Genomic DNA, 25,788 nt, shown 5'->3' with positions numbered 1-25,788 from the left:
TGGTGTTTTCCATTCAGTTACTTGTATTTGACACTCTTGGAGTTGAGAAGTCCAGAGAAGGCAGTTTGTAGAACATGACAAATGATTAGAACTGCATAATATCAGCATTATGTAGCTGTAGTGTAAAGTCTATGAACAAATACAATTAAACTGTGTGGGCTAGTTACAGAATGGATGGGGTACAAAATGAAAGGGAAATAAATTGTGCACAAGAACAGTTTTCTTCCTGGAGCTGTTTATTTATCCTTCTCCCATCTTGTCTAATGCCAACAGTGGTGCAAGTATGCGATTCTTGTTGGTTTCCACAATGTGTCCATTCTGGATCATCTCATCAAGAATGATGTGGACTTTGTCCAAATTAAACATAATCTGCTTTGGAATTGAGGAACAATCACAACAGTCAGGTTGTTCTGAGCAGGAAAAATTAAACGTATATAAACATTATGGGGAAGAGTGCATCACCATCACCCTAAATACACAAATTACTGATGTATCTAATATGAAAACAAATACGAATCTTTAAAACACACCAAGATTTGTACGAGATCCTTTTTTTTTTTCATTTTTAAATCACCAACGGTTGTCAACTTTTAACCATTGACCACCTTGTATAACCTACAACTAACATTTACTGAGCAAACGTATTTTGCTTTCATTAAATAAAACTCTTCCTTTGTTATATGCTGGTTAATGAAAGTATCAGTGAGGCCTGAAATGTTTACACATACTTATGCAGCTGTCCACTGATATAAACAAGTGTATAGTGATAAGTGTACAAAGGATACATCTAGTTCACTCTGAAAAGGAAAAGAAAAAAAAAATCGTCAATGACACAGATTGAGTTTCTTTAACGTTAACAGGGATGCATTTCCAAAAAGGTCCATTTACTTCTCTTAAGAATTTTCTTGAATTAATGTATTATTTAACAAAGTATTTTAAATAATACGTTGCAGTTTTCAGCATGCTTTTTACTTTTCCATGTTAAAAATTAAAGAAAATTCTGTGGTAGTTTGTATTCCGGTCTATTAAATATGATCAAATGCTGAATATTTTTTTTGTTCCTAACTGCACAATAAATGGCCACAAAACATTACATTCTCAATGAAGGAAATAGTCAATGCAAGTTTGAAACTATTCATTTATGATTTAAGTCTAAAAAAAAATCTAGAGGAGTGATGATGCTCTTAAAGACACAATGGGGGTGGCAGCACATATTTCAAGCTGTAATACCCCTCATATGGGCTATCAAGAGCTGAATTTAGGTTTATTATAGGAAAAACCAAAGAGGACTTAGAGGATTGGATAAATTTACTGACAGGACTGCTGTGCCATGTATACTGCTACGAAATGAATGACACTACAGCATTTACTTTTCAACAGAAAGGTGTTCATAGGATTAACCATTATCAAGAAAGACAACCCAGGTAAATAATATTAAAATGGTGCAGCTTGAACTTACCACCCGACTGAAGTACTTGTCAAGCACTTCAATAAAGTTGTGGACAAGCTCATAAATGGAGAGTTCATTCTGTGTAAAAAAAGAAAAAACTTATTTACATGTAGTTTGCTGTAGATTTATTGATAACAAAACAGCAGCCAAATAACTCACTTCGCTGTCAGTGATGCCAACTACAATAAAAAGAGCCGCATACTGCCGATACACCAGCTTGTAGTCTTTGTACTCCACAAATGAGCACTGAAAAAGGAGCGTTAAAAGTAAAAGCTTTCACAGTTAAACAGGCATAACTACTAGTTTTTCTTTTTATTTTATATACGTGGACATATCACTACTTTTGATAGATATCATGCGGATTTTGTTCATGTTGCCATTGTTTCCTGTACAAGACAGTTTTTGCACAACACAACTTACTGTTACACAGCATTATCATCACCAGGCACACCAGAAACTATTTCAGAAGTCTTCTAAACACACTTTATAACCTTTTACTTTCTTCTTCTTCTTTTTAATACATGCAGTAAAACATTGCTGTGTATTAACTACATAAATGGATAAATGGTTTTAAACCTCACCTTCGTATGTGTTTGTATATAAACCACAATGGAGAAATGATATTTCACATAAAAAAGGAGTGAAATCAGAAATTTGGGGTGTTTGGATTGCAATAACTGCAAATAGTTTTGTTACTATACAAGTTCTTTTGTTGTTGAATGGTAGAACAATAATGGGAAATGAAAGAGAGACACTGACCTCGTCCTTCTTCCTGAATAAACAGGCCTTGACCACATTGACCTCCAGAGCAGCTCTCTTCCCAGTGTCCACATGCTCATAATACCTGGACAGGCGAGTTTGGCCCTGTTTATTCACCATCAGCAGGAACTTGATCATGATCACTTAAGAGAGAAAACACCTACATATATATATATAAAAAGGCAACATGAAAACACACAAAGAAAGGAGAAGAAAAAAAAAGATTAGACTCTGAAATATAACCAAAACACTGTGATTGCTGTGCTGACTTGATTGTCTTCCATAAGCCCTGAGCACTAAACGTGTATTTATCTACACCACGTCTATAAACTCCCACTTACGCACGAGTTCTGTATATGGAAGTGGATACAGTAGTTGGACGATTTCGGGCCACGTACCAATCCGCGCACTGCGCACTAAACAGCACGTCAGGAAGCAGCGCGCCACCGCGGGTCGTGACGTCCGGTTAGGGAGCGTAGTGTAAGTGTGGTGTTTGGACGCAGCCCTGCGCGCATCCCGTCATGCAGCGCGGCTCCGTCTCTCCCTCTACAGTACGGTGTCTCACATCCACATCCAGGGATCGGAGTAATGGCGGCCGGCAAATCCGGGCGCTGAGACAGAAAAGGCACAACACCGTGCGGCCCGAGGGACGCGCCGTTTGCCTATTTTGCCGACGCGGTGACGTTTTACTACGACGCCGACAGTGAAAGGGAATACATTTGTGATTAAATCTCGTTACCCGGGGGCTCTGTTTTACCAGGACATTTCTGATTTAGTATAAAAATGGATGAACACCCCGGAGGAGGAGGAGGAGGAATGGCCACCGCGAGACAGCAGCAGCAGCAGCAGCAGCAGTCCCCACAGCACGGTAACAACAGCAACGTTAACGCTCATCTAGTCGGAGCTGGAGGCTCAGCGATGGGGCAGCAGCAGCAGGATGAGACGCCGAGGCCGCAGCAGTACACGATACCCGGGATTTTACACTACATCCAGCACGAGTGGGCCCGGTTCGAGATGGACAGGGCGCACTGGGAAGTCGAGCGGGCCGAACTACAGGTATAGAGTCGCCGCAGCGCGTTAGCACTCATGCTAACCGGCTAGCTAGGCTCACAGACACCTTAGCATTTGGCTGGATAAACGTTAAACGCTTGTTTGTATTCATTCCGTCCTACGTTACCATCTCGGAGCGCCGTGAAGTGAAGCATCGCGGACTAGCAGGTCAAGCTTGTAAAAAAAAAAGGCCTCGCTTAGCTCACTGGGATTGATTAGTAATAACACAGCGAAGTGAACCTTACCCGTGTATTTAACAGCACTGTGCGTCTTCTTGTTAAGCGTACAACACGCCATATGATGGCGTTGCGGTAGACTCTGAAAAGCAGCCGGTAGAAACCGTAAACGCAGCCAGCTGACTTTTGTCAACTAATCTCTTATTCAGCCATTTTGTTTTGGTCAACATGGCGTCAGGACGGTTCTGCTGTGCACTGAGCTAGCGCGCCAGTCCGGGCTGGTGTTCGTGCTGCGTTTATTCTATTCAACAGTTTATGAACGGGTGATATGCGAGACCTTGTTGAATGTTTTTTTATAGCTTTATAGCAAGTTAACTTTGACAGTACGAGAGGATTAGTTTAATTTACAAAGCCAGCTTTTCCAGGTAGATCACGGATGAAGCTAATTTGTTAGCCTCTGAGTTTGTTTAGCTAGCTCGGCTACTTCTGTTACTGTTAATACCACAGTTCTGTGAAGCCACAATAACTGTGAACATGTGCATTATTATTATTAAATAAAGTTTTTTGTTTTTAATCGTCCAGCTGGTTGCTCTGTAGTGTTTTGTTAGAGACAGGTGCAGATACAGTCGACACGAGAGACCGAGCAAACAGGAGTTTTGCATGTATTAGACATAATAAATGTTGTTCAGGATACTGAGCATTGTGTAACGTTTAAACTTGGACTGAATAAAAGTTTGGGTCTGAAACTTTAACCCTTCACTGTTATTGATGACTATAAATAAGATCGTTTAAGCTTCACTTTACCATTGAAACGTGATCATTTTTAATCCCACTTCCACCAGATCCTGCAGTGTTTTTACATTGTTTTTGCTGATGCCTATCTGCAACACTTAAAAAAAGAAACCTGGTTGGTTTTATATCGCAAAATAGAGAAGAATAAGATGTTTAGGTGTCTGACACAGGGATTGACCTGAATAAATCAGTTACAGGTATGAATAAAGGTGATATTTATCACATCTGTAAAAGCCCCATAGAAAAGCCGTGTTCATCATATAAAAAAAGTACAATTTGCTCGCTTCCCTTCAATTTCATGTGTGTTCTTCTGTATTAAAGTAAACAAAATTGCCCATGTAACTTTTTATGACTTTTTACTTGTTTTCGTTGTCAGATTTTCTTTAATTTAATGTTCTCAATTTACGAATTAGCCCGAAAAATTTAAATTAAAAAAACAACAACTCTAACTTCGGACCTCTGTAGCTTGTCTCTGGTGTGATTTTTAAAGTGACCTAAGTTCATGTGATTGGATAAGATGAACAGAGAATATACTTGCAGAAACCACACTGGTTTGTTTTAAAGAAGAAGAAAAAATGATACAGATTTATATATCTATGGCCATTTTTGCACAAAGTTAATCGGTTTTGCTACATTGTTGGTAAAGACTCGTTCAGACTCCTGAAAAACTTTACCTGTTACAGCCAGTTGGTAAACTTTGGTATGTTCGATGCTGTTAAACATTAGACTATCCCTGTTCAACAGTGAGCCATATGAAACACTGATGACAAAATTAAACAGTCTTAATTATCACAATTATGTTTAACTGTGTTTCTAGACTGTTTTAATATCATTTAAATGATATTTTACAAATGGTGGTATGCAATATGTGCCAGAGTTGTGTTTACAGCTGGCACTGAGATGCTAAGACTATTTAAAGTTATCTCACTGTAAAATTACATCTGCTCACTGCTGAACAGGGACCAAACTTGCTGAATTATCCAATGAAAGTAGCCCAATGCATTGTTTAATATTTGTAAATTAAGCCATCCTGGATGAATCACATAACACATTCTGCTAATCAGTACTGCACAGCAATGGAAGTCATATAGCTAGTACCATGATAGAAGCATGGCTGAGTTGAGCCAACCTGGTTTCTCTTCATGTCTGCATCTTTAAAAAAAAAAAAATGGGTGTAAGATGTAGGCTGTTGGTAGGGGTGGGCAATATATTATGTTTGGATCCACATTGATCCTCTATATCATCTCTTATTTCTTATATTTTCTAAAACTATATTGTAGGTTATTGAACAAGGACTACTTCCAGTTGAGATTTTATATGGTTTACATTCATTCAAACTCAATTTGTCACGACTTTGCGAATTTCCTGTGTTAAGACAATTATTGTGTTTACATAATTTCAGTAAGAGGTCATTTATAAATAATAGCTATGTGAGTAATATATTTTAGCTTTTATTTACTGTATCAGCTTTGCATACACATTGTTAGAATTTGGTAGCATTGCATTTAAAAGCTTAAAATCGTGTCAGACATTTAGGGGTCGGCTTCCTCAAGCTTCTTTTGCAGAATTTCTGCCCATTCCTCCTGACAGAACTGGTGCAACTCAGTCAGGTTTGTGGGCCTTCTTGTTTTGTTTTTTTTTTAGTTCAGTTTCCTATGGGATTCAGGTCAGGACTTAGTGATGGTAACTCCAAACCTCTCACTCTGTAGTTTTTCAAGCAATTTTGTGATGACTTTGGAGATATGCTTAGGGTTATTTCCCTTCTGAAAGAAACTTGTTCTGAACAAGTTTTTATATTTCTGCCCGATGGTGTTGCTTCAGTATTTATTTATTTTTTTCCCCCAAATAATCCTCTTTCTTCATTATATCATATATTTTTCAGTGCACTAGAATTTTCCAGGAAAAAATTAGGAATTCTTCAGATTTGTGGAGAGCCTAATTTGCTGGTATTTTTCCCATGGTATCAAGCTTTAAAAAAGGCAGTGTCTCTAAGGGCCTTTTTACACCTGGACACTTCATGTGTTTTCTCTGATCCGATAGCTATCTGATTTGTTAAAACTGTTCCATTTACATTAGCCCACATAAATGTGTCTTGACTAATCGGATATCGATCCGATCTTTCTACTCCCACCCAAAACGCTAATATATTTGACCTCGTTTCCGGGGTAATTGAAATGGAACTCACTTTGGTGTATGCGGTTTTCAGAATGCCATCGACGGAAAAACGTCTTATGACGGTTATGCTACAAAAAACAGCATTTACTGTTTGCTGCATTTTCGCTGACGGCAGCAGTGCATTTTAAGCCCAAACGAGACACCTGGGTGAAAGATCACCTGCGAGTGACGTACTTCCGTTTGGGAGGAGTATAGCGCTGACGTATGTGGCTTGAACAACCACATGCATTTACATCTGTCCAGTTTCATATGATATGCGTCCCAGACCACCTCCTGAAGTGTTTTGAACGATCGGATTTATATCTGTCTCGAAAATGTTTCGGAGGGCGTTTAGACCTGGTGTTTTTACCATCGGATAGCTATCTAATCAGAGAAAACGCATGAAGTGACCAGGTGTAAAAAACCCGTAAAGGTTGTCCGTTTAGAGTCACATATACTTTTTAAAAGATTGAACTCAATGCACCTTTTCAAACTAATTTAAATAAAGAGAACATTTTATCAGAATGTATAAAAAAAATCTAAAAGGAAAACATTCACTTATGGATAGCAGGTTTAAAATGTAAAGAAAGGTACATCACCTTAAATAAGGTTTTCAGTATTTGAAAAAAGAACACTAAATTAAAAGGTGATTGTCAGAAAAGTGATTATTTAAATTAAATACTAAACACATTAGCTGAGTTGATTTGCATTTTTTTGTATCATTTTTAAATAAGCAGTCCATGTTGTGATAAAGCTGATGGTAGTGTTTGCAAAAATATTTTCAACTCCGTTAACAATCAACTATTTTTAGAAGATGTTTAAAACCCTTATTTCAGCAATCTTCATGATTATTATCTCTCCCCAGGCAAAATGTCATTGCGTTAGTGGTGTATTACCGGTGCTCATTTTTATAAGGCTGTGGTGTGGTTCACATGAGCTCCACATGTTCTCTGGATTTCGGCACACACTTTGCTTTTAACACAAGGTTAATGAAACAGTATGTTTTACATGTTAATTTTATCACCTCTCCTTAAACAAAAAAGCAACTCGTGAAGGGGTGCGACGAAGATGCCTCGATCTTTTCCGCAGGATTTCATTCTGACCGAGCCACAGAGACGCCACTATAGAAAGCCAAAAACACAAACAGCTTTCACCAATTTGCCCAAGTACATTCGAGTTCCTATAATCTATATTAATATAGCTGTATATATTGGCAATTACAGACTTTAGTAAACTAGAAGAGTTAAATACTAGGAGGAAATTCCTCTGTACACATTGGTCTGCAGTTTCAGTCCACCAGTGTACTGGATTGTGGTTCACATTGTGCCATTGTGAAGCACAGGTGGTCTAGGTGGCGAACACACAATTCACACACTCAAAATATCCTTAAATATCTTACTGCTACTTCCCCCTGGAGTGCTGGCAGCATCTTGAGCCCTGAATGGAAACGAAAAATTGTAAGCTAAGTAACAAAAAGCATAAAACAAAGCCAAGATAACTACTATAGTACCAGACATACAGGGACTGTTTACCAAAGCCATGACAATCTGTTCACACATTTAGATTTCATCCAGAGTATTGAGGTATAATGCTGCATAACAATTTTTTTTTCTAGAGACTGCAAATAGATTAAGCTTCTGACTCTGTTAGGGTGTCGCTCACAATATATAGCACTGAGGGACACGGTTACACATTATTTCCTTTATGGAGTGCCCTAGGTGTATGTAGCAAATGTCAGTTAAAAAATTAATAAAATAAATTCAAAGGCTTTCTGGGCATAGTATAGTGTGACAATACACAAATAGTTGTGACTGGCCATGCTATGTCAGGCCATATGTGCCCAAATTTCATATGCAGATAGAGTTTATTACTTTGAAAAATTGTGCAACTTGTTAATACTGTCACAAATGCAGAATGTTCAAAATTGGGTTAATTTATTTATACACAAACCTTGACTGGTAGTTTTCCAGAACTTTGAAGAACTCAAGACTTGGTGATCGTCTTTGGTCTTTGTGATCCTGTGTGTTCAGCTAATAAACTCTGCAGCTTTCCAGGAAAAGGTGTACTTACTTTGGGGTCGTGTTACACTTTAATTGCCCAGAGGTAGCTACTAATCATCTAATACTGTGACTTTTAATGGCATCTTGTAATGCAGAAATTCATTTAGGGGTTTCAAAGCACCAATTAAATCCATTGACGGGGTTTTAGATGGGGTCAGCACCTAATCGACGCACTAATTAACTCGACTCAGTTTTATCTATTTATCACTTTTAACAGTGGACATTGTTAAATTAGCACTACTGCCAGCATTTCAAATTGCATATGGCATTCCAGCCGTAGTATGAAGCAGCTCGATTAAGACACAGTGTGTCAGTTCCAGGGAGATATGGTGAGGTCACTGTGCTAAACTAGTCTCAAAGGAGAGGGCTTTTCAGAACAGGCAAGAATAAGTCTCTCTGATGCATGACACATTCCTCTATCCAGCTGTCAGATCCTGGCAGTACACAGAAGAAGAGTTGGCTACATTAAACAGCAATTTGGAAGCTGTGAAATGAGTGCAAATGACCAGAAGGGCTTTTAAGTACTCAGACAGAAACAAAATAAAGTCCTCCTTAAGAGCATGAGATGGTGTTTAGTGGCTGTAGACTGATAACAGTCTAATACAAAAAGATGACCTCGGACTATAAAACTTATACTAAGGTATACTGACGAACCTTAAGAAAAAACAAAAGTAAGAATAAAAAAACCACTGAATAATAAATTGGCTATTTATAATTGCTAAAGCGAAGTATTCACTGTGTTTAAGATTTCTGACTTTTTTCTTTTTATTACATGATTATACTTAGTTAATTTATTATTTACTGTTTCTTATTATCCTTTAATATACTCCATTAAAATGTTTTTGGCCCTGTTTCTTTACCTTTATCTATATTCTAATAATAATAATAGTCAAGTCAAGAAGCTTTTATTGTCATTTCAACCATACTTAGCTGTTGCAGTACACAGTGAAATGAGACAACGTTTCTCCAGGACCCTGGTGCTACATAAAACAAAGACAGAACTAAGGACTTAGTAAGTAAGTCTTAGCCACATAAAGTGCAACCTGGTGCACTTTATGTGGCTAAGACTTACTTACTTAGTAATAATAGTAATAGTAATAATAATAATAGCAGCAGTTGGAGCTGCATTTGCTGTTTAAGGAATCATGAATGTCAGGGGTTCACCCTCATCTAGCACTCTCAGCATTACTTTCTACAGTACATGCTTGCATTACTGTCAAAAATTGTAATAATTAAATATAATGTAGATCCACACAGTACATGAAACAATATCCTCTCACACTTGCACAAACACTCTTTGCAAGGGTGAGCAAATAAGAATTTTAAGAGATCAGTAGGTATAGAAATGCAACAATTCCAACAATTATTAGCCTCTATATATATAGATATATATATATATATATATCTCCTTGTACCTTATAAACATCTCATTGAGACATTCAAGAAGGTGTGCTGTGATACCAGGTTCTGATTCATTTGTCCAGCACATCCCACAGCCATTCGACTCGACTGATATCTGTGTACAATGGAGGCAAACTCAAGACCTTAAACTGCTTGTCATGTTTATTAAACTTTCTCTGAGCAATTTTTTTTCAGTGTAGCATGGTGCATTATCCTGCTGAAACAGGCCACTGCCGTTAGGGAATACCGTTTCCATGAAGCCTTGTACTAGGAAATTACCATCCACATGAATGTAGGTTCTTTCAGCAGTGGACAGGGCTCAGCATGTGCATTCTGAGTGTGCTATGGCTATCTAGCTATCTATCAAACTATCGATCTATTTGAGAGATCGGTAGTGAAGGGAGTGCTGTTAGTTGGTGCTGTTCTTCTGCCCTGTAAAAAATGCAGAAGCATTTTAAAAATTTGTTGGGGGGAGAGCTGCACATGTCTCAGGGAAAGCAAGCATTAGTTTTCACCCAATGAGACTGGTAGCTGTGGTAGGAAAGTGGAGATTGAACATTGAATAACAATTATTTATATATCTTTTTATTCTTAGATTCGTTTTAATGAACTTTCAGAATGTGATCTTAATGGCAGGGGTAGTGGTCGAGTTCAAATCCAAACAAGGCCATAGAGCAAATGATGGGTCTTCAGGGTCCATAACCTCAGGCATATATGGAGGAAATAAGGTTCTGCGTCATTTCTAAATTTTGTCTGTATGTGTAGTCATGAGCGATGTTATCAGGGGGTTGATTGGGAATGTGTTAGACTATAAATACCCCTCCTCTGTGCCTCACACACACTAGCATTTATGGGGACTTGAGTTACACAGCTGCTCTGTCTCAATAATATCCTGTAGTCCTCTCAGTCGTTTACTGTCCTCTCTGCCATGTGCTGCTTAACCTTTAAAATCTCAAAGAATATAAACATCGGTTTACACCTAACTTGCCATCTGTAAATTACCTCTTACAATAATAATATAATGTATGTTAGATTATGTCCATCACCAGGGCTGGCTGGTGTAGAGGGTAAAAATTAATGGCCGATTTGCTCAAATACAAGTATCAAACTAAAGACAAAACTTTGTTTACTTTTCTCAACTCTAGACACTTTTGTTGTGACTGTAGGCATATTTCAGGCCAAATTCAGCTGTCCGATTCCCCGTCTTCTCCTGTCCTTTTTATTTTACATGTATTTTACAGGATCACGTGGTGGTCGAAAACTATTTAATGGCTTAACTGTAAACATCGAATAATACATAATACATTAAAAAATCTAAGCTGTTTTGCGGTATTTGCTGACGTGCATTTATAAAGGCTTTAGGTACTGTTTTATATATATTTTGTTAAGTGAATTTGTTTTTGTCAGTAAGGCATAGTACACGTTTACTGGGAAGTACCGTTATAGAGGTCTAAGTAGAATTTTATGTGAAAGATTTGTTGTTTATTTTGGGGCTATGTTAAGTAGCTTAACTATTCAATTAACTACTGGCTATTAAGTGTACTCATATCCTCTATTTTTGTCTTACAGGCTCGAATAGCATTCCTCCAAGGAGAGAGAAAGGGTCAAGAAAATTTAAAGAATGACCTGGTTAGAAGAATAAAGATGTTAGAATATGCATTAAAACAAGAAAGGTTTGTAGTGATTGAACAATTTAGTGTATTACTGTCTTATTTTTTAAAAATTCTGTGTGATTTTTGCATTTGACAGTGGAAAAGCTTCTGAGTCTGACCACATGCTATATATCAAGCATGTTAAATCAGAATGAGAATTTTTTTTTTATTTATTTATTCTTTCTTTCAGAGCAAAGTACCATAAATTAAAATATGGAACAGAACTCAATCAAAGTGAAGTAAAAATGCCCAGCTTTGAATCAGGTTAGTGTATTCTTACATAAGAGCAACTGTGCAACACACACACAAATTATAACACATTTATTTTTGTTTCAGAAGATACCAAAGATACAGAGGTGTCGAGTGTACCTCAGAACAGTCAGTTAACTTGGAAACAAGGCCGGCAACTGCTAAGACAGTGAGTTTTCTCATAACAAAGTTAAAACTTAGTTTCTGAAATTTTCAGACAGTTGTGCATGTTACTACTAAGTGCAAAACACGTTAACAAATCCGAATTTGTTAACGTGTTTCCGAATTTGTTAATGTGTTTTGCACTTCTCGGCCACAACGACAAGTCAGACAACCCGGAAGAGGTAAGTATAATTTGTGAATGGAAACTTACCGATCATCGGACGAGACACCTTTTATTCACCTGTTTATCTTGAATGCCAGGTGTCTTGTCCGATGATCGGTAAGTTTCCGTTCACAAACTATACCTACCTTTTCCAGGTTGTCTGACTTGTCGTTGTGGCCGAGAAGTGCAAAACACATTAACAAATCCGAAAACACAACGACAATTCAGACAACCCGGAAGAGGGTGGTATAGTTTGTGATTGGAACACTTACCGGTCATTGGACAAGACACCTGTCACTCAAGGTATACATGAAGTTCAACAGTCTGCCACAGGGAAAAGTTTGAATGGATGCATGGAATAGATTACTGTGTATTAATTTTGTTATTTTCTTATATTTAAATGGAGAACTTTACACATTACACATAAGATTCCATACCTGTATATCTTAAGTGACGGGTGTCTTGTCCAATTATCGGTAAGATTCTATTCAAAAACGATACCTACCGTTTCCGGGTTGTCTGACTTGTCGTTGTTTTTTCAGATTTGTTTATTTGTTTTCGGATTTGTTAATGTGTTTTGCATTTCTCGGCCACCGTACGTTACAGTGAAGATGCTGTAAAATATTACACAAAAAACAAATTTTTATTTGCATACCTTTTGATCAAGTCTACATGCCAGCTATATGTTATTAAAGTTCATTTTAATACAGCACTTATAGTTGTGACATGTTGTAAAGGGTGACATTTAATTGTTGTTGCTTAGTAATTGTCCCTTTCTGTCATTGTAAGATATCTTCAGGAAGTAGGTTACACAGACACAATACTAGATGTGCGGTCCCAGCGTGTGCGCTCTTTACTGGGGTTGTCTGGCTCGGAGCAGAATGGTTCAGTGGAAACCAAGAACCTGGAGCAGCTCCTCAATGGAGGAGAATCTCCAGCCAAACGGAAGGGGCATGACATGAAAAGGTACCCAATGATGTCTTGGCTTAGTAGTACACAATATGACTACCATAGGTTGTGAATTTAGTTTTTATAGAGGGATAATATGTATTATGATTTAAAAAAAAAACATTTTGTCACTGAAAACAAATATCAGACACAACATGTTTTGCTTGTCCAGCTCACATTCTCCCTGACACACATGAGAAATCAAATGCACATGCTACAGACAATGATTCATTTGCAAAATAATAAGGCCACTTTGGCACATACAAACACAGCATAGTGAAAACACAACAGTTAAACAGCTCTAAAGTAAACAAAGTGTTTGAGGAAACAAGTAAACCCTGGAATGTTTAAATACCGATACAGTGACATTAGTGCACCGGTCAGCACTCTAATACAAGTCGTAATGGTTGAGAGGTTTTAAGCAGCTTCCAAAAATTTTGTTGATCGTTATGACTGGGTTGCAAGAAAATGTCGCATCTGCTGTTGCTTGTAAGAAACACACATTTCATTGTGGCTAAATGCTACAGGTTCAGAAAAGAATGGCTGGAAGCTTTTGCATGGCTACAGTATGAGCAAGATAAAAGTGCTATGCTGTGCAAATACTGCAAAAAAGCAGGTAAATTTCTCAGTGGCATTTACACTGCATGGATATATAGTTTAACAGGTCATAGCCTAAAAATGCCAAGACAAGTCAAGCAGCCACTAGCAGGTAAACAAACCTTACACCCTCAAAAGCTTGCAGACAATTAAAAATGATATGAAATGAGATGTCTTTAACCAAATTTGTGCTGCTAGTTCTACTACAGAGATTTTCCAGATTTTTATCAAAATTAAGCTCAGATTTCTCTGCCTGCTTATGCATGTTATACTATGATTAATGTGGTCCTCACTTTAAACAACAAAAGTGGAAAAATATATAATATAGATATACAGGCACACAAACAGACCCCCCAAAATTCACTCCAAGGTCAGACAATTTAATTCTTAGAGATATAAAGAGTTCCATCATGCAACCTACAGGCTCCTGTAAGTATGATAAATGTTCAGGACCGCACACTGAGCAAGTCTGGCTTTCATAGAAGGGAGGCTAGAAAAAAGCCCCTTCTTCCCAAAAAGAATAAGGAGCACAATTTAAGTTTGCAAAATTGCAGTTGAACAAACAGCAAAAGTTCTCGACCCATGTCCTGTGGCCTGATGAGATCGTGGCTGAGAGCACAGCACATCATGCACAGCACACCACAAACACCCATATCAACTGTCAAGCCTTTTGCTTGGGCACGTGATGATTGGGGCTTGTTTTGCAGCGACAGGACCTGAGAAACTTGCAGTTATTGAGGCAACGATAAACTCCACCTGAATATTACATATCAAAATACTATACAAGAATATTCTTGAGACAAATGTGAGGCCATCTGTCCAGCAGCTTAATCTGGCCCAAAATTGTGTCCTGAAACAGGACACCAGCAGCGTCTGAATGGTTAAGGAAGAATCAAGTCTCAGTGAGATGACGTGGTGGAATCTTAAGAGCGCTTCATAAATGAACGTACTAAACAAAAGTTCTAAAACGATGCGATGGTCTGATAAACTCTTACAGAACATGTTGGCATCATGTTGCTGAATTAATAAGCAGTTGTGCTTATTACCCCATCTGCTTTCTGAAAATTGGTTTACTGTTAAGGAATCACTGATGAAGTCTGAAGTTTTTTGTTTGTTGGTGTTATCTTCCCTTTCCCACATTTTAAACATGATCATTATAAGTTTGCTCGAGCCACCCTGAAAAACATCATGATGTGCTACTTTTTTTTTTTCTTTTTTTTTTTTTTTTTTCTTTTTTTGCCAGAGAGCTACTTATACCATGGCTTACTTTCTGAATACATTTTGCTGCTACGGATTAAGATATAGGCTTAAACCTTTGTGATATGCTGCTATAATCATCTTGTTTGCTTGTGTTACAGGAATGCAGGAGATGTTCTGGAGACATTTAACTTCTTAGAAAACGCTGATGACAGCGATGAAGAGGAGGACGAAGAGGGAGACCTAATGGAAGATGTTTCAAACAGGACTGATAAACAAAGAGTAAAGAAGCATAAAATAAAAGTATGTTATAAATAAGAGTTTCTTAGATAACATTAATATCGGCCTTCAAGCTTTGAAACTGGAACAGCCAAACAAAAAAAAACTTCACATTTACAGAATTTGCTTAATATTTCAACCATTTTCTGTACTGGATTTTTATATTAGTAGGATAATATAGATTCATTCTTCCCCATTATAGACACATCATGGTCTGTTAAATATATAAAAATATACATTAACTGCTATCCTACCACCCTGTACAATTTATATATCTGTAAAAAAAATTCTATTCACCACCCTAGTAATATGATTCACAAAGATCCACTAACTCTTAATTTACTTAAGAACATAATTAGACCTGAAAAGGGACTTTTTGAGGCACAGTGAAATGCAACCTCAGGAATTCCAAATCATCCTACTTGATCTTGCTTAATTATATATCATTATTATTATTATTATATATTTATTGTCATAAGATAAGATTTGAAACAGCTCTTGTTTCCTTAGGTTGGCAATGAGGGTTTAGCGTCAGACCTGCCAGATGATGCAGACACAGAAGAAGCACTAAAGGAGTTTGATTTCCTTGTGAATGCAGAAGATGGTGAGGGTGCCGGTGAGGCTCGAAGTTCAGGAGATGGTACAGAGTGGGGTGAGAGGCTCTAATTTAGCCCTGTCTTAAAGCATGTGTGTGTGTGTCTTCTCTGTATATTTTAGTCTACAGGCCTGCTCTCCTAGCACAGTTACACACGGGTCATAAAATGTATCAGCATTCCTCTGGGACTTTGGTGTCAGCTAGCTCAGGCTTCTCTGTTCCATGTGACCCAGTTTATGTCAAAATGATAAACATGATGCCCATGTAGGGCAGGAAATTTTGGCTAAAAGGTTTAAATTGGTGCAGTTATTCGAGTGCAGGTCATTTAGGTCCTTGTCAGTTTGGCATTCTAAAAACTCTTAAAGTGAAACAGAATGGAAAGCATTTTGGGGAAACCTACACGTTCAGTTCTAATAAGTCTGGTTTCAGTCACTCTTGTGTTCTCAGTCAAACAGTGCTATTCAAGTAAAATAAATAAAACATAACACACTGCAGGCTAAAAACATTTCCCTTCTTTTCTCCCAAATCTAGCTGAACCACTGCCATTTCCATCGGGAGGTGGCAAGTCCTTTATCATGGGCTCAGATGACGTTTTGGAAAGTGTTTTAGGCCTTGGGGACCTTGCTGACCTGACAGTGTCCAATGATGATGCTGATTATGGCTATGACGTGAGTGGCCCAGCATGCCTTGAATTTTTTTTAATGATGCGCCTCCTGACTCCATCACATAGTCTAATGTGCTATGGATCTGAGAACATGAGTCATGATCCAGGGATCCAAACAAATGTTTTCACTGATTAAACAAGTATTTATCTGGTTTAAACCTCAGTGCACAGATGCCTATATATTTTAGTTTAAAAAGAAAAGTTTAAATACTTTTTTGCAGAAAGTTTCTTTTAATATATTTAGAATAAATAACACGAAAAGGAAAATAACCCATGAAAGGGTGGTGTGATGCAGCCCAAACCTCCCAAACTGTTTTATGCTCGTTTAAGCATAGCAAATTGGCTGTAATTTCTATTTCGTTTTGACACTTATTAGCTTTTTAGAATTTTATAGTTGCATTTAATGTTGTGTAACATCAAGATAGTACGTTCCTGTCAACCCTTACATTATAATACTATAAATGTTTATTTCCTCAGAAATACCCCCATCTCTCTCTCTCTCTCTCTCTCTCTCTCTCTCTCTCTCTCTCTCTGTCTCTCTCTCTGTCTCTCTGTTTCGCTCACTGTCTCTCTCTCTGTCTGTCTGTCTGCCTCTCTTTTTCTCTCTCTCTGTCTCGCTCTCTCTGTCTCTCTCTCTGTCTGTCTGTCTCTCTCTCTCTCTCTAGCCTTCTGAAAACAGTCTTTTTGAATACTCTAAAAACATGTCTGAGATCTCTATAGAAAGTGTTATTATTAGCTTTATGCTATGTACATATGAAGGCTATAACTATAGAAACTATAGTAACAGTAAAATGCGATGGTTAATTTTTTTTTTTTTAATATATGTTTAGTCTTTGGATTGATCAGTGTCAGAAAAGAGTTTTATCAGATATCATAAAGAGCTGCTTAAACATATTAATACATCTAAGAACTATAGTATAGAATAATAGGTTTATTTAATTCCCATAAGGATACTCTGACTATTTTATACTCACGTTTAGTCAATTCAGATCTAACCCTGGTGTCTTTTCCTCTTTGGTTTTATAAAATGAATTTCAGGGAGCAAACTGAGAAAAGGACCGAGCTAAGTGATGCGGAACAGCATCACTGTTTGTTTTAAGCAAGTGAGAAAAAACAAGCAAATAGCAGCAAACCAAAAGTATATTTTGTGTTATTTCAGACTTGGCACCCAGGTTAGTAGCTGTTGAAAGCACCTAATGCTCCCTAATGTATAGACGTTTGTCATTAGTCTTTAGTCTTGCAGTAATGGGACTGTCAGTAACCAGGCCGATTGAAGCCACCACATGGAGTAATGTGGTTTTATTGTATGCAAATCAGTCAAAGAGGACAATAGGTTAGATGTACTAATTCTTATCTTCAGCCTTACACACTATTTTTATGAAATTTTCTGACTGGCTTGTCAGAACATAAGCAATATTGGTAATTAATGTATTACTTTACTTTATTATTCCTTAATTTAACTTTAAAAAGGATTTTCCTCCTGTCTTTCCGGAGATTTAGCTTTACTAACTAGTTACAGTTTGTGAAACCTGTGGTGGTACCATTTTACTATATTTTTACTGGTTATAATGTTCATTTGTTTAACACGTCAGAACAAATAACATTTTTTATGAAAGATAGAAGTGATATTTTTAATGACATAACAAAATCACTTGCAAACTCAAAGGCAGGTTGTTTTTCATTTAAGAGATATGTAAAATATGTAATGTCATGTAAAAGATATGTAAAAGCTGTTCTTGACAGCATGAGGTCATTGTTCAGATTAGGTTCATGGCGACAGCAGTCAAAGCATTGATGCTCAGACCTCCCTCTTCGAAGCAGCTTGTCCATATAATCTCTTCATCTAATCCTTGGTCTGCGGCGGGGATTTCACTTCTTTAGACATGACTGAAACATCTCTGCAGGAAGTCTTCGGGCGTCTTAACCCGAAGCCCCTTTGGACGCACCTAGAGATTCTGTCCTTGAAAATCATGAACACATTCAGTGAACACTGGAAACAAGTCTGAGCTCATGTTAAAAATACAGACCAGTTTCTTGCTCCAGTTATACAGGGACCTTATAGCCTATAAGACATGCAATTTATACTTTAAAAGCACCCTCCTTATGGATCCACATGGCTCCATGGTCCACATAACATGTAGAATAGTCGGCCACATATTCTTGCATATTTAGAAGTGTTTAAATTTCTCTATCTTAGCGGCTATACAATTAAATGAAAATTAATAATTTTAATTTAATTGTATTTAGACATGCCTTTTTAACTCACTACAATGCTAAATCAATGAGAACCCTGAGCTTGTTTCTTTGCAACGAGCCGGTTCCATCTGGGGGTAATAGGAGACAATGACACCCGAAGTGTGTTGCTTATGTCCAGTTTATTCCGTTGTTTTGTTTTGGTTGCCGTCACTGCAGAAAGCCCCGCTTCACACAGATAGCATGTCGGAAATGGCAATAGGGATTTAAGTGCTGTGGTGGCAATCTCATGGTATTCCGCCATGACTTTAATCCAGAACACCGGCGGAGTTTCTAACTTTCTAACGACGTCTGTTTCATGCTCATTTTTCCTAATTTGTGGGTTAAATTTGAGCAAACGCAATATACATGTACACCAAGCACTGTTAAACATGACAAAGTACCGGTGAACAGAGAGAAGAGCGATACACACCTTCTCTGCACCAAAGCTACGACACCGCAGCCGCTCAGCTCCAGACGTCACCTAAACCCGGCCCGATATCATATTTTGCGCATGCGCGGTATTGGTGCAGCTTTAGGTGACGTCTCTCAGTTAACCTCTCGTCCATGGAAAGTCACACAAACTCGAGAGAAATACACCACAGTAAATAAAATGGAAATAATTTAATGTTCCTTGGGCGACCCGGTACCATTTACCGGTCCGTGGCCCGGGAGTTGGGGACCACTGCTTTATTCAGCCTCCCACTTTCCCTCTGTCCTTTACTTCAGGTATCTTTTCTGTTGTCCTGTTACGACTTCACTATATTCTACTGAAATTTGCACAACGTATGCAAATCTGCACTGAAGATAGCCAACTAGATATATAAATTTATGAACCTTGAAAAGTAAGATGATGTGAGAGGTGCCTGCCCTTGTTGTATACTGATACATTGCACAAATTAGATCTGTCACCTCCTGGTTTCGTTTTACTGCTGTTAAAATGCACCTTTTCGTATACTCTTCTATTCTCAGCTTTCAGCCAGTAAGGATGCTTTCAGGAAGACGTGGAATCCAAAATACACCCTCCGCAGTCATTTTGATGGCGTGCGTGCTCTGGCTTTTCATCCTGTAGAACCTGTGCTGGTCACTGTCTCAGAAGACCATACCCTTAAACTGTGGAACCTCCAGAAGACAGTTCCTGCCAAAAAGCAAGTGCTTTTTCTTAGCAGGTCATGGGGTGATGATTATGAAATGATTTTAATGTTTTTATCTCTAGTGATTTTAACCAGATGATGGCCTTTTCTTTTTTTTGTAGAAGTGCCTCTTTTGATGTGGAGCCCATATACACGTTTAGAGCACATGTGTAAGTGTTGTGTTTGGTTTTTTTTAAATAACAATACCTTGGTAAATGCTTCTTTAAGCCAAAAACAACCACCAACAAATTTCATTTCAATCTCATTGTGCTCATTTTAGGTGAGATGGGAAACTTCACCTGATGTTTGATATTTTTTCCATTTATGACATTTCACAGTGGGCCTGTGCTGTCTTTGGCTATTACTGCAAATGGTGAGCAGTGCTTCAGCGGTGGTATTGACTCAACGATACAGTGGTGGAATATTCCCAGCTCTAACATAGATCCTTATGACACATATGGTGAGACTACTTGTATCTGTTGCCTTTTTCACATGCAACATTTGGGTCCTTTTTTTAAAAAAAAAATTTTTTTTGTTAAATATCTTGTATGGTATTGTATTATGTTAGTGATTACACTATATGGCCAAAGGTCTGTGCATCTGACAATCACCTGGGTCTTCTCCAACCTGGTGCCACAAAGTCGGGCACACAGAATTGTCGTTGTATGTTGTAGCATCAAGTTTTTCACCAGACCTAAGGGTACACTTGTCTATGACAATTAGTGGTCCATAACAATACGGTTAGCCAAAGCTGGTGTGGAAGAAGATATCTGGTCTGCAGAGACAGCATTCTGTAATATAACATAAAGCCTTCAGAGATGAGTAATGGATGTTATAGCAGCCAAGGGCATGTTATAGATTGGGATGTCCAGCAAACACAGGAACGTGATAGTTTGGAGTGCCTGTATGTTTTTGGCCTTATAGTTTTATTTCATGTGTTATATCATAATATATGCTGTTTATTAAAAAGGTCTGCACAGGTTAGTATCTCTAAAGCATCCTGTATTTCTCAGATCCCAGTGTTTTGGCTGGAACTTTACTGGGCCACACTGATGCAGTTTGGGGACTGGCTTACAGCGGAATTAAGAATCGGCTGCTGTCCTGTTCGGCCGACGGAACCATTAAGTTGTGGAACCCTCAGGAGAAGATTCCTTGCCTCTACAGCTTCAACTCTGAGAGAGGTTAGTGTGAGACCATATACTGATCCCTCATCTCTCCAGGTCAGAACTCTGGCAGTTCAGATCCATGGTTCAGACCTGCCAACCTTTACGCATTTTGTGTAGCAGATACGCATTTAGACATTAAAGTACGCTGCTACGATTTGTCACTTCAAAATACGCATTGTAAAAAACCATTGATGCTTTTGAGTACAACTGTCTGTGCATTTGTGCACCAGGCAATGCGCCTATGGGTGTAACTGCATTGGGCAGCAACCTGGGAAAATAATAATTCGACCAATCATAGCGCCAGTTTAAAACTCTTCAACGCTACAAGCGGAGAGCCGACAAAACAAATGTGGTTTTCATCTGTCTCTGTCCGTCTTCAATTCTTCTTACTGTTTTTTACAAGTTAGGACTTAACGTTTCAAAGGTAAATGGCCAGAATTGTGAATTTCATCCATTTTAATAAGCCACAAGCGTTGTTAGACTCCTTTACTGGGGCATGTGCCCAAGTGTCCAGTGTTGTGCCTCAAGTTTAAGTTTTACGCACAGATCAAGGTTTACTTTATTTGCCAGTATTTATATAGGAAACGTAAGTCATGCCTGTAAACGCATTGCCGTCGTACTTTAACAGAAAAGACAAACTGGCGCGAGCACGCAGAAATCAATATCCGCGAGCGTCTGTGTATCCCTTTTATAGCACCCAGTCATGCTATAACATGACGAAACTAATGTCATTTTTTAAATATCAATCGTATTCTGACTCGATTGTTACACGCTCCTGTAGATCACATCTGATGGACATCAGATTTTTTTGTCAAAAGCAGGGAAATAGAAGCAGAAAGTGATGTGGAAATGATGAGGGAGGTATTATTATATGATCAGCCAGTCAAAACCATAGTGAAGTCTAGAGTCTTGCATTATTGCTGAGAAAATTAACACATGTATGTGTTGTCAGATATGAAGTTACTGGTTAGTTCATTTGATCTAATTTATGGCAATACATAGAGTTGTTAAAATAGTTTTTATGTTGCCTTTTCAATAAAAGAGTTCTTCATGGTCTACTTGTATGTTGAATAACTAGATATGGTGGTGAGTGAGAACTATGTGCTAAGTAAAAAGTTGTGATTAGTGTGAACTTAATCAACACTGACCAGCAATTGTGCCTGACCTCACGCCGCGTCGCTGAAGTAAGTTGCTACTCAATTTTTTTCCGGCAGGTCTGATGGTTATGTTTAGTTTTTTTGTTGCCTCAGTGCTTCACATTTGCACTTTTTGCTCCTGCTTTTGGCACTTACTGTAAAGTGACTGTATTCTCTTTAGCGACTGTAACTGTGATGTCTTCTTGACCTGTTCATTTGGTTTTAAATGATTTTATCGAACTGTTTAACCAAACCAGAAGAGTTGTCATACACTTGATGTATTTAGAAGAGTATTTTTTATTTTTATATTCATACCAAGGAAATATAATTTTTTTTTATAACAAATGAAATGTCAAGTGTTTCTATTGTAAAGCAAAGATGATCTTAGTCATTACCCTGTTATCAAAAATGGTTCATTTAATTATTATTAATCTGATGGAATGTGAAGGGAAACAGACTTTTGACTAGAGCTGTTTTTTTGTCTTGCAGAGCATGGCATTCCTACATCTGTTGATTTTAATGGTTGTGATCCAGCGTTTATGGTGACCTCCTACAACACGGGCAAAGTTATCATCTATGATTTGGAGACCTCACAGCCAATCATGGAGTGCTCAACACAGAGGGACAGCAGTAAGACCATCTATTTCATTTCCAACCAAGAATGGTGTGGGGTGGGGATGGGGGTGGGGGCTTCCAGGAAGGATACAGTAATATATCACCCTTTATAACTGTAGTGAGCAGAAAAGCATCTTTGTATTCACATAACATTGACATGGATGGGCCACACAGGCTCATCAAACCTGAACAGCTGACGATTATTTTATTATTTAACAGAGTAATAGATTTAAAAATTAAAATTGGTCTTAGACAGATAGACAGACAAACACACCAGCTAACATCTGGGTCTGCTTCAGATGAGATGGCAATAGTATACTGTACCAGCAAATCACCACATTAATGGTTAGGAAGAATAAATGGGGTTGGAATTGCCAAGTCAAAGTCCAAACCCCAACCACATTAAACAATGTACCAATAGTTCATTTGGCCACACTTAATATTCTTTCTATCTCTGTCCTTGAATGGTTTATTTGGATTTTTCAGTCTAATGACTGGATAGTTCACTAAACTCATAATTCCGAATGCAAATGTCACACTTAAAATCAACGCTAGAAATGTAATCTGTTTGCTTATAAGTGGTAAAATGAGTAAATAACACACAAATCAGGCCAAGTAACAGCTGAGCAAACAATTGGCAAAGAACTGTTAGTCTCTTGAAAGGTGGATACCACTTTTAATTGTACATACAAGTGATATGTAATGCAATATAAATGTGCAGATACTGTTAAATTAAAGCTGAAAGTCATTATTTAGCTGTGTGTGTGTTTTGTTTTTTTTCCTTCCTCAGCACTGCCTTTTGGTAACCACATAAATAAAGTTGTGAGTCACCCCACACTGCCAGTCACAATCACAGCTCATGAGGACAGACACATCAAATTCTATGACAATAAATCAGGTAAGAGGATTCTGAATTAACGCCAGACTACTGCTGAGATCTTATCGATCTTAATAAAATACAAAATGATCTTTTTTTAAAAATTTTGTTTAGAACTTGTCATAACAGTAAAGTATATTAACTGAAATAGAAATAGTTTTTGCCTGTTTTGCTGTGTACAACGAGATATTTATTGTTATTACTCGACTTTGCTTTTATATGTAATTTAGGTAAAGTTATCCATGCAATGGTGGCGCACTTAGATGCTGTCACCAGTCTGGCAGTGGATCCTAATGGCATCTACCTGATGTCAGGAAGTAAGTACTGCTGAGCTGTTTTACTTGGTTAATTTGGTCTATTTTATTTCTCCAACCTTTCAGACAGGGTTTGGTGGATATGGCATATCTGTTTGTCCACATTTTTGTTGTCTAGGAAGTTTGTGCCTGGCTTTCATGTGAGTCATGTGCAGTTAAGTTGCCGCTCCTGTAGGCGTATTTTCTGTGTACTGTATGACCGTGTGAGGCTTGTTTCACTTGCCACTGAAATGATTGAGAGCAACTTGAAACATCTGAAAATGTGGAGAATAACTTTATAATCCTGCACAGGTCATGACTGTTCAATTCGGCTGTGGAACCTGGACAGCAAGACATGCGTACAGGAAGTCACCTCTCACCGGAAGAAGTCAGACGAGTCCATATACGACGTTGCCTTCCACCCTTCTAAGGCATTCATAGGGAGTGCCGGAGCAGATGCCCTGGCAAAAGTATTCGTATAAATCCTAATTCACAAAATTTGGTGCAAACTCGCCCTCACAATCAGACAGCGAGAGAAAGATCTTACTGCTTCACTGCCATTGTGAAAACCGTAGCAATAGCTGCTATAATGTTGCATCAGCCTCTGATAGCACCTGCGTGAACATGCCGGGGCTAGGCAGCGGACTGTTGGCTTAGTGAAGCCTGGGTGAAGTGCCCACTTAGTTTTAATGGTTTTTTCCCTTCAAACTAGAACAAAAAACGGTTTACTGTACCTAACTGTAAGTCAGAGCTGGAGATACATCAGTGTTTGTCTTTTATTTTTTTTGATTGGGTATAAAATGAGGTAATTACATCGTATTTTAGGTATGTTTCAGTGACCATGGATTGGTATAAAGTTCATTACAAGGTCAGCAGTGACCACAACAAGGGCAAAAATGATGCTCCAGAGGAATCAATCCCTCGTACCGCATCAGGCGTGTGAGTTGCCCTCTTGACCTTGATGTAGCGTTATTTATAAATTAGGAAAGAAAAAATGTGATTCAGCTCAATTGCTTCACCTTTGCATTAGCAATTTTGTGTAAAAAAATGAGTATAGTTTTTATAATCCTTTTTTATATAATTGAAGACTCTGGTAGAAGATGACATTTTTAAAATAAAAATAAAAATACACATTTTCCCATTCAAACCCTCCATCTCAATCCATTTTACATCATAGGAAGACGTTCTACACATCTTGCTCTTCCTAGTGTTATTAACTTTATTTGACTGAATCATGGAACTATAGTAGAAGCACACTTCCTCCAAGCTCTTTAGATATCTACATGTAAACAGCAGCATCCTATCACTATGTGATGGTTTTGTACATCTTAATGTAACTGAGTTTATTTATCACAGGTTAGACAACTGAACGCTTATTTATTTCACTGTTTTGGGTTAGTCTTAGCCTCTTTTGTAAAAACTGAGAATAATTGTAAGATTTGGCTTTTAAGATGGATAAAAGAGCAAGCCAAAAAGAAATGTTTTGCTCTTTTTAAAGTACAGTTTCATCCTTGGCTGAAGATGAAGTTTAAATTTATCCTTATTACATTTTTTTTTTTATAAGTTAAGGGATCTGGATACCTAGCATTGGGTGAAACAGCAGAGTTGTTATTCTGCCCCTACCATTTATCTTATAAGCCATTTTATTTTTAAACCTACAATTTATGGTTGTAACTAAAGACCTTTTGTTTGTGTAATGCATGGTTAATACAAAAAAGTATTTTTTCTAGTCTTCCCAAAAAAGGTTCTGATCGGTTTGAAGAGTTTTGATGATTTTTTTTAAGGTTTTTTGATTTACAAATTATGAATTAGCAGATTTTAAAGACTGTACCACATAGCAAAATTCACCTGTTGAAAAGTCATGTATATAAAATGTCTATAATAAATATTAAATGGTGTACCTGTATATTGAACCTGTTCCAGCTCTCACTAATTCATGCCTCTTTTTTTATAGTGATTAATAACCAGAAGTATACCAAGTGTTTATC

The 25,788-nt window shown here is 37.7% G+C and overlaps 2 protein-coding genes across 8 annotated transcripts; one reads left to right on the top strand and one right to left on the bottom strand.

Annotated features, from left to right (window-relative positions):
- Window positions 1-218: 218 nt before the first annotated feature.
- ap4s1 (adaptor related protein complex 4 subunit sigma 1) lies at window positions 219-3,973 on the bottom strand. 6 transcript variants are annotated; one of them, XM_027172155.2, is made up of 6 exons: window positions 3,505-3,973; window positions 2,210-2,369; window positions 1,610-1,696; window positions 1,460-1,528; window positions 786-797; window positions 219-369 (listed from the first exon to the last, which is right to left on the bottom strand). In XM_027172155.2, the coding sequence occupies exons 2-6, from the start codon at window positions 2,345-2,347 to the stop codon at window positions 241-243; spliced, it is 435 nt and encodes a 144-aa protein (XP_027027956.2). In that variant the 5' UTR covers window positions 2,348-2,369; window positions 3,505-3,973; the 3' UTR covers window positions 219-240. The 6 variants fall into 6 exon arrangements, with proteins under 6 accessions (XP_027027956.2, XP_027027954.2, XP_027027955.2 ...); XM_027172153.2 differs by having other exon boundaries at window positions 2,210-2,352; XM_027172154.2 differs by lacking the exon at window positions 3,505-3,973 and adding an exon at window positions 3,387-3,475 and having other exon boundaries at window positions 2,210-2,352.
- strn3 (striatin, calmodulin binding protein 3) lies at window positions 2,759-25,713 on the top strand. Of its 2 annotated transcripts, none has more exons than XM_027172150.2 (16): window positions 2,759-3,265; window positions 11,412-11,515; window positions 11,685-11,758; window positions 11,834-11,912; window positions 12,858-13,034; window positions 14,972-15,113; window positions 15,600-15,741; window positions 16,216-16,352; window positions 19,553-19,728; window positions 19,836-19,883; window positions 20,052-20,173; window positions 20,727-20,894; window positions 22,505-22,645; window positions 23,421-23,528; window positions 23,738-23,824; window positions 24,113-25,713. In XM_027172150.2, the coding sequence occupies exons 1-16, from the start codon at window positions 2,993-2,995 to the stop codon at window positions 24,280-24,282; spliced, it is 2,148 nt and encodes a 715-aa protein (XP_027027951.2). In that variant the 5' UTR covers window positions 2,759-2,992; the 3' UTR covers window positions 24,283-25,713. The 2 variants fall into 2 exon arrangements, with proteins under 2 accessions (XP_027027951.2, XP_027027950.2); XM_027172149.2 differs by having other exon boundaries at window positions 2,760-3,265; window positions 11,831-11,912.
- The last annotated feature ends 75 nt before the right edge of the window (window positions 25,714-25,788 follow it).

This window comes from Tachysurus fulvidraco, chromosome 12, assembly GCF_022655615.1.
Source record: "Tachysurus fulvidraco isolate hzauxx_2018 chromosome 12, HZAU_PFXX_2.0, whole genome shotgun sequence".
NCBI classification, from domain to species: Eukaryota; Metazoa; Chordata; class Actinopteri; order Siluriformes; family Bagridae; genus Tachysurus; species Tachysurus fulvidraco.
This window is presented reverse-complemented; position numbering and strand designations above follow the sequence as displayed.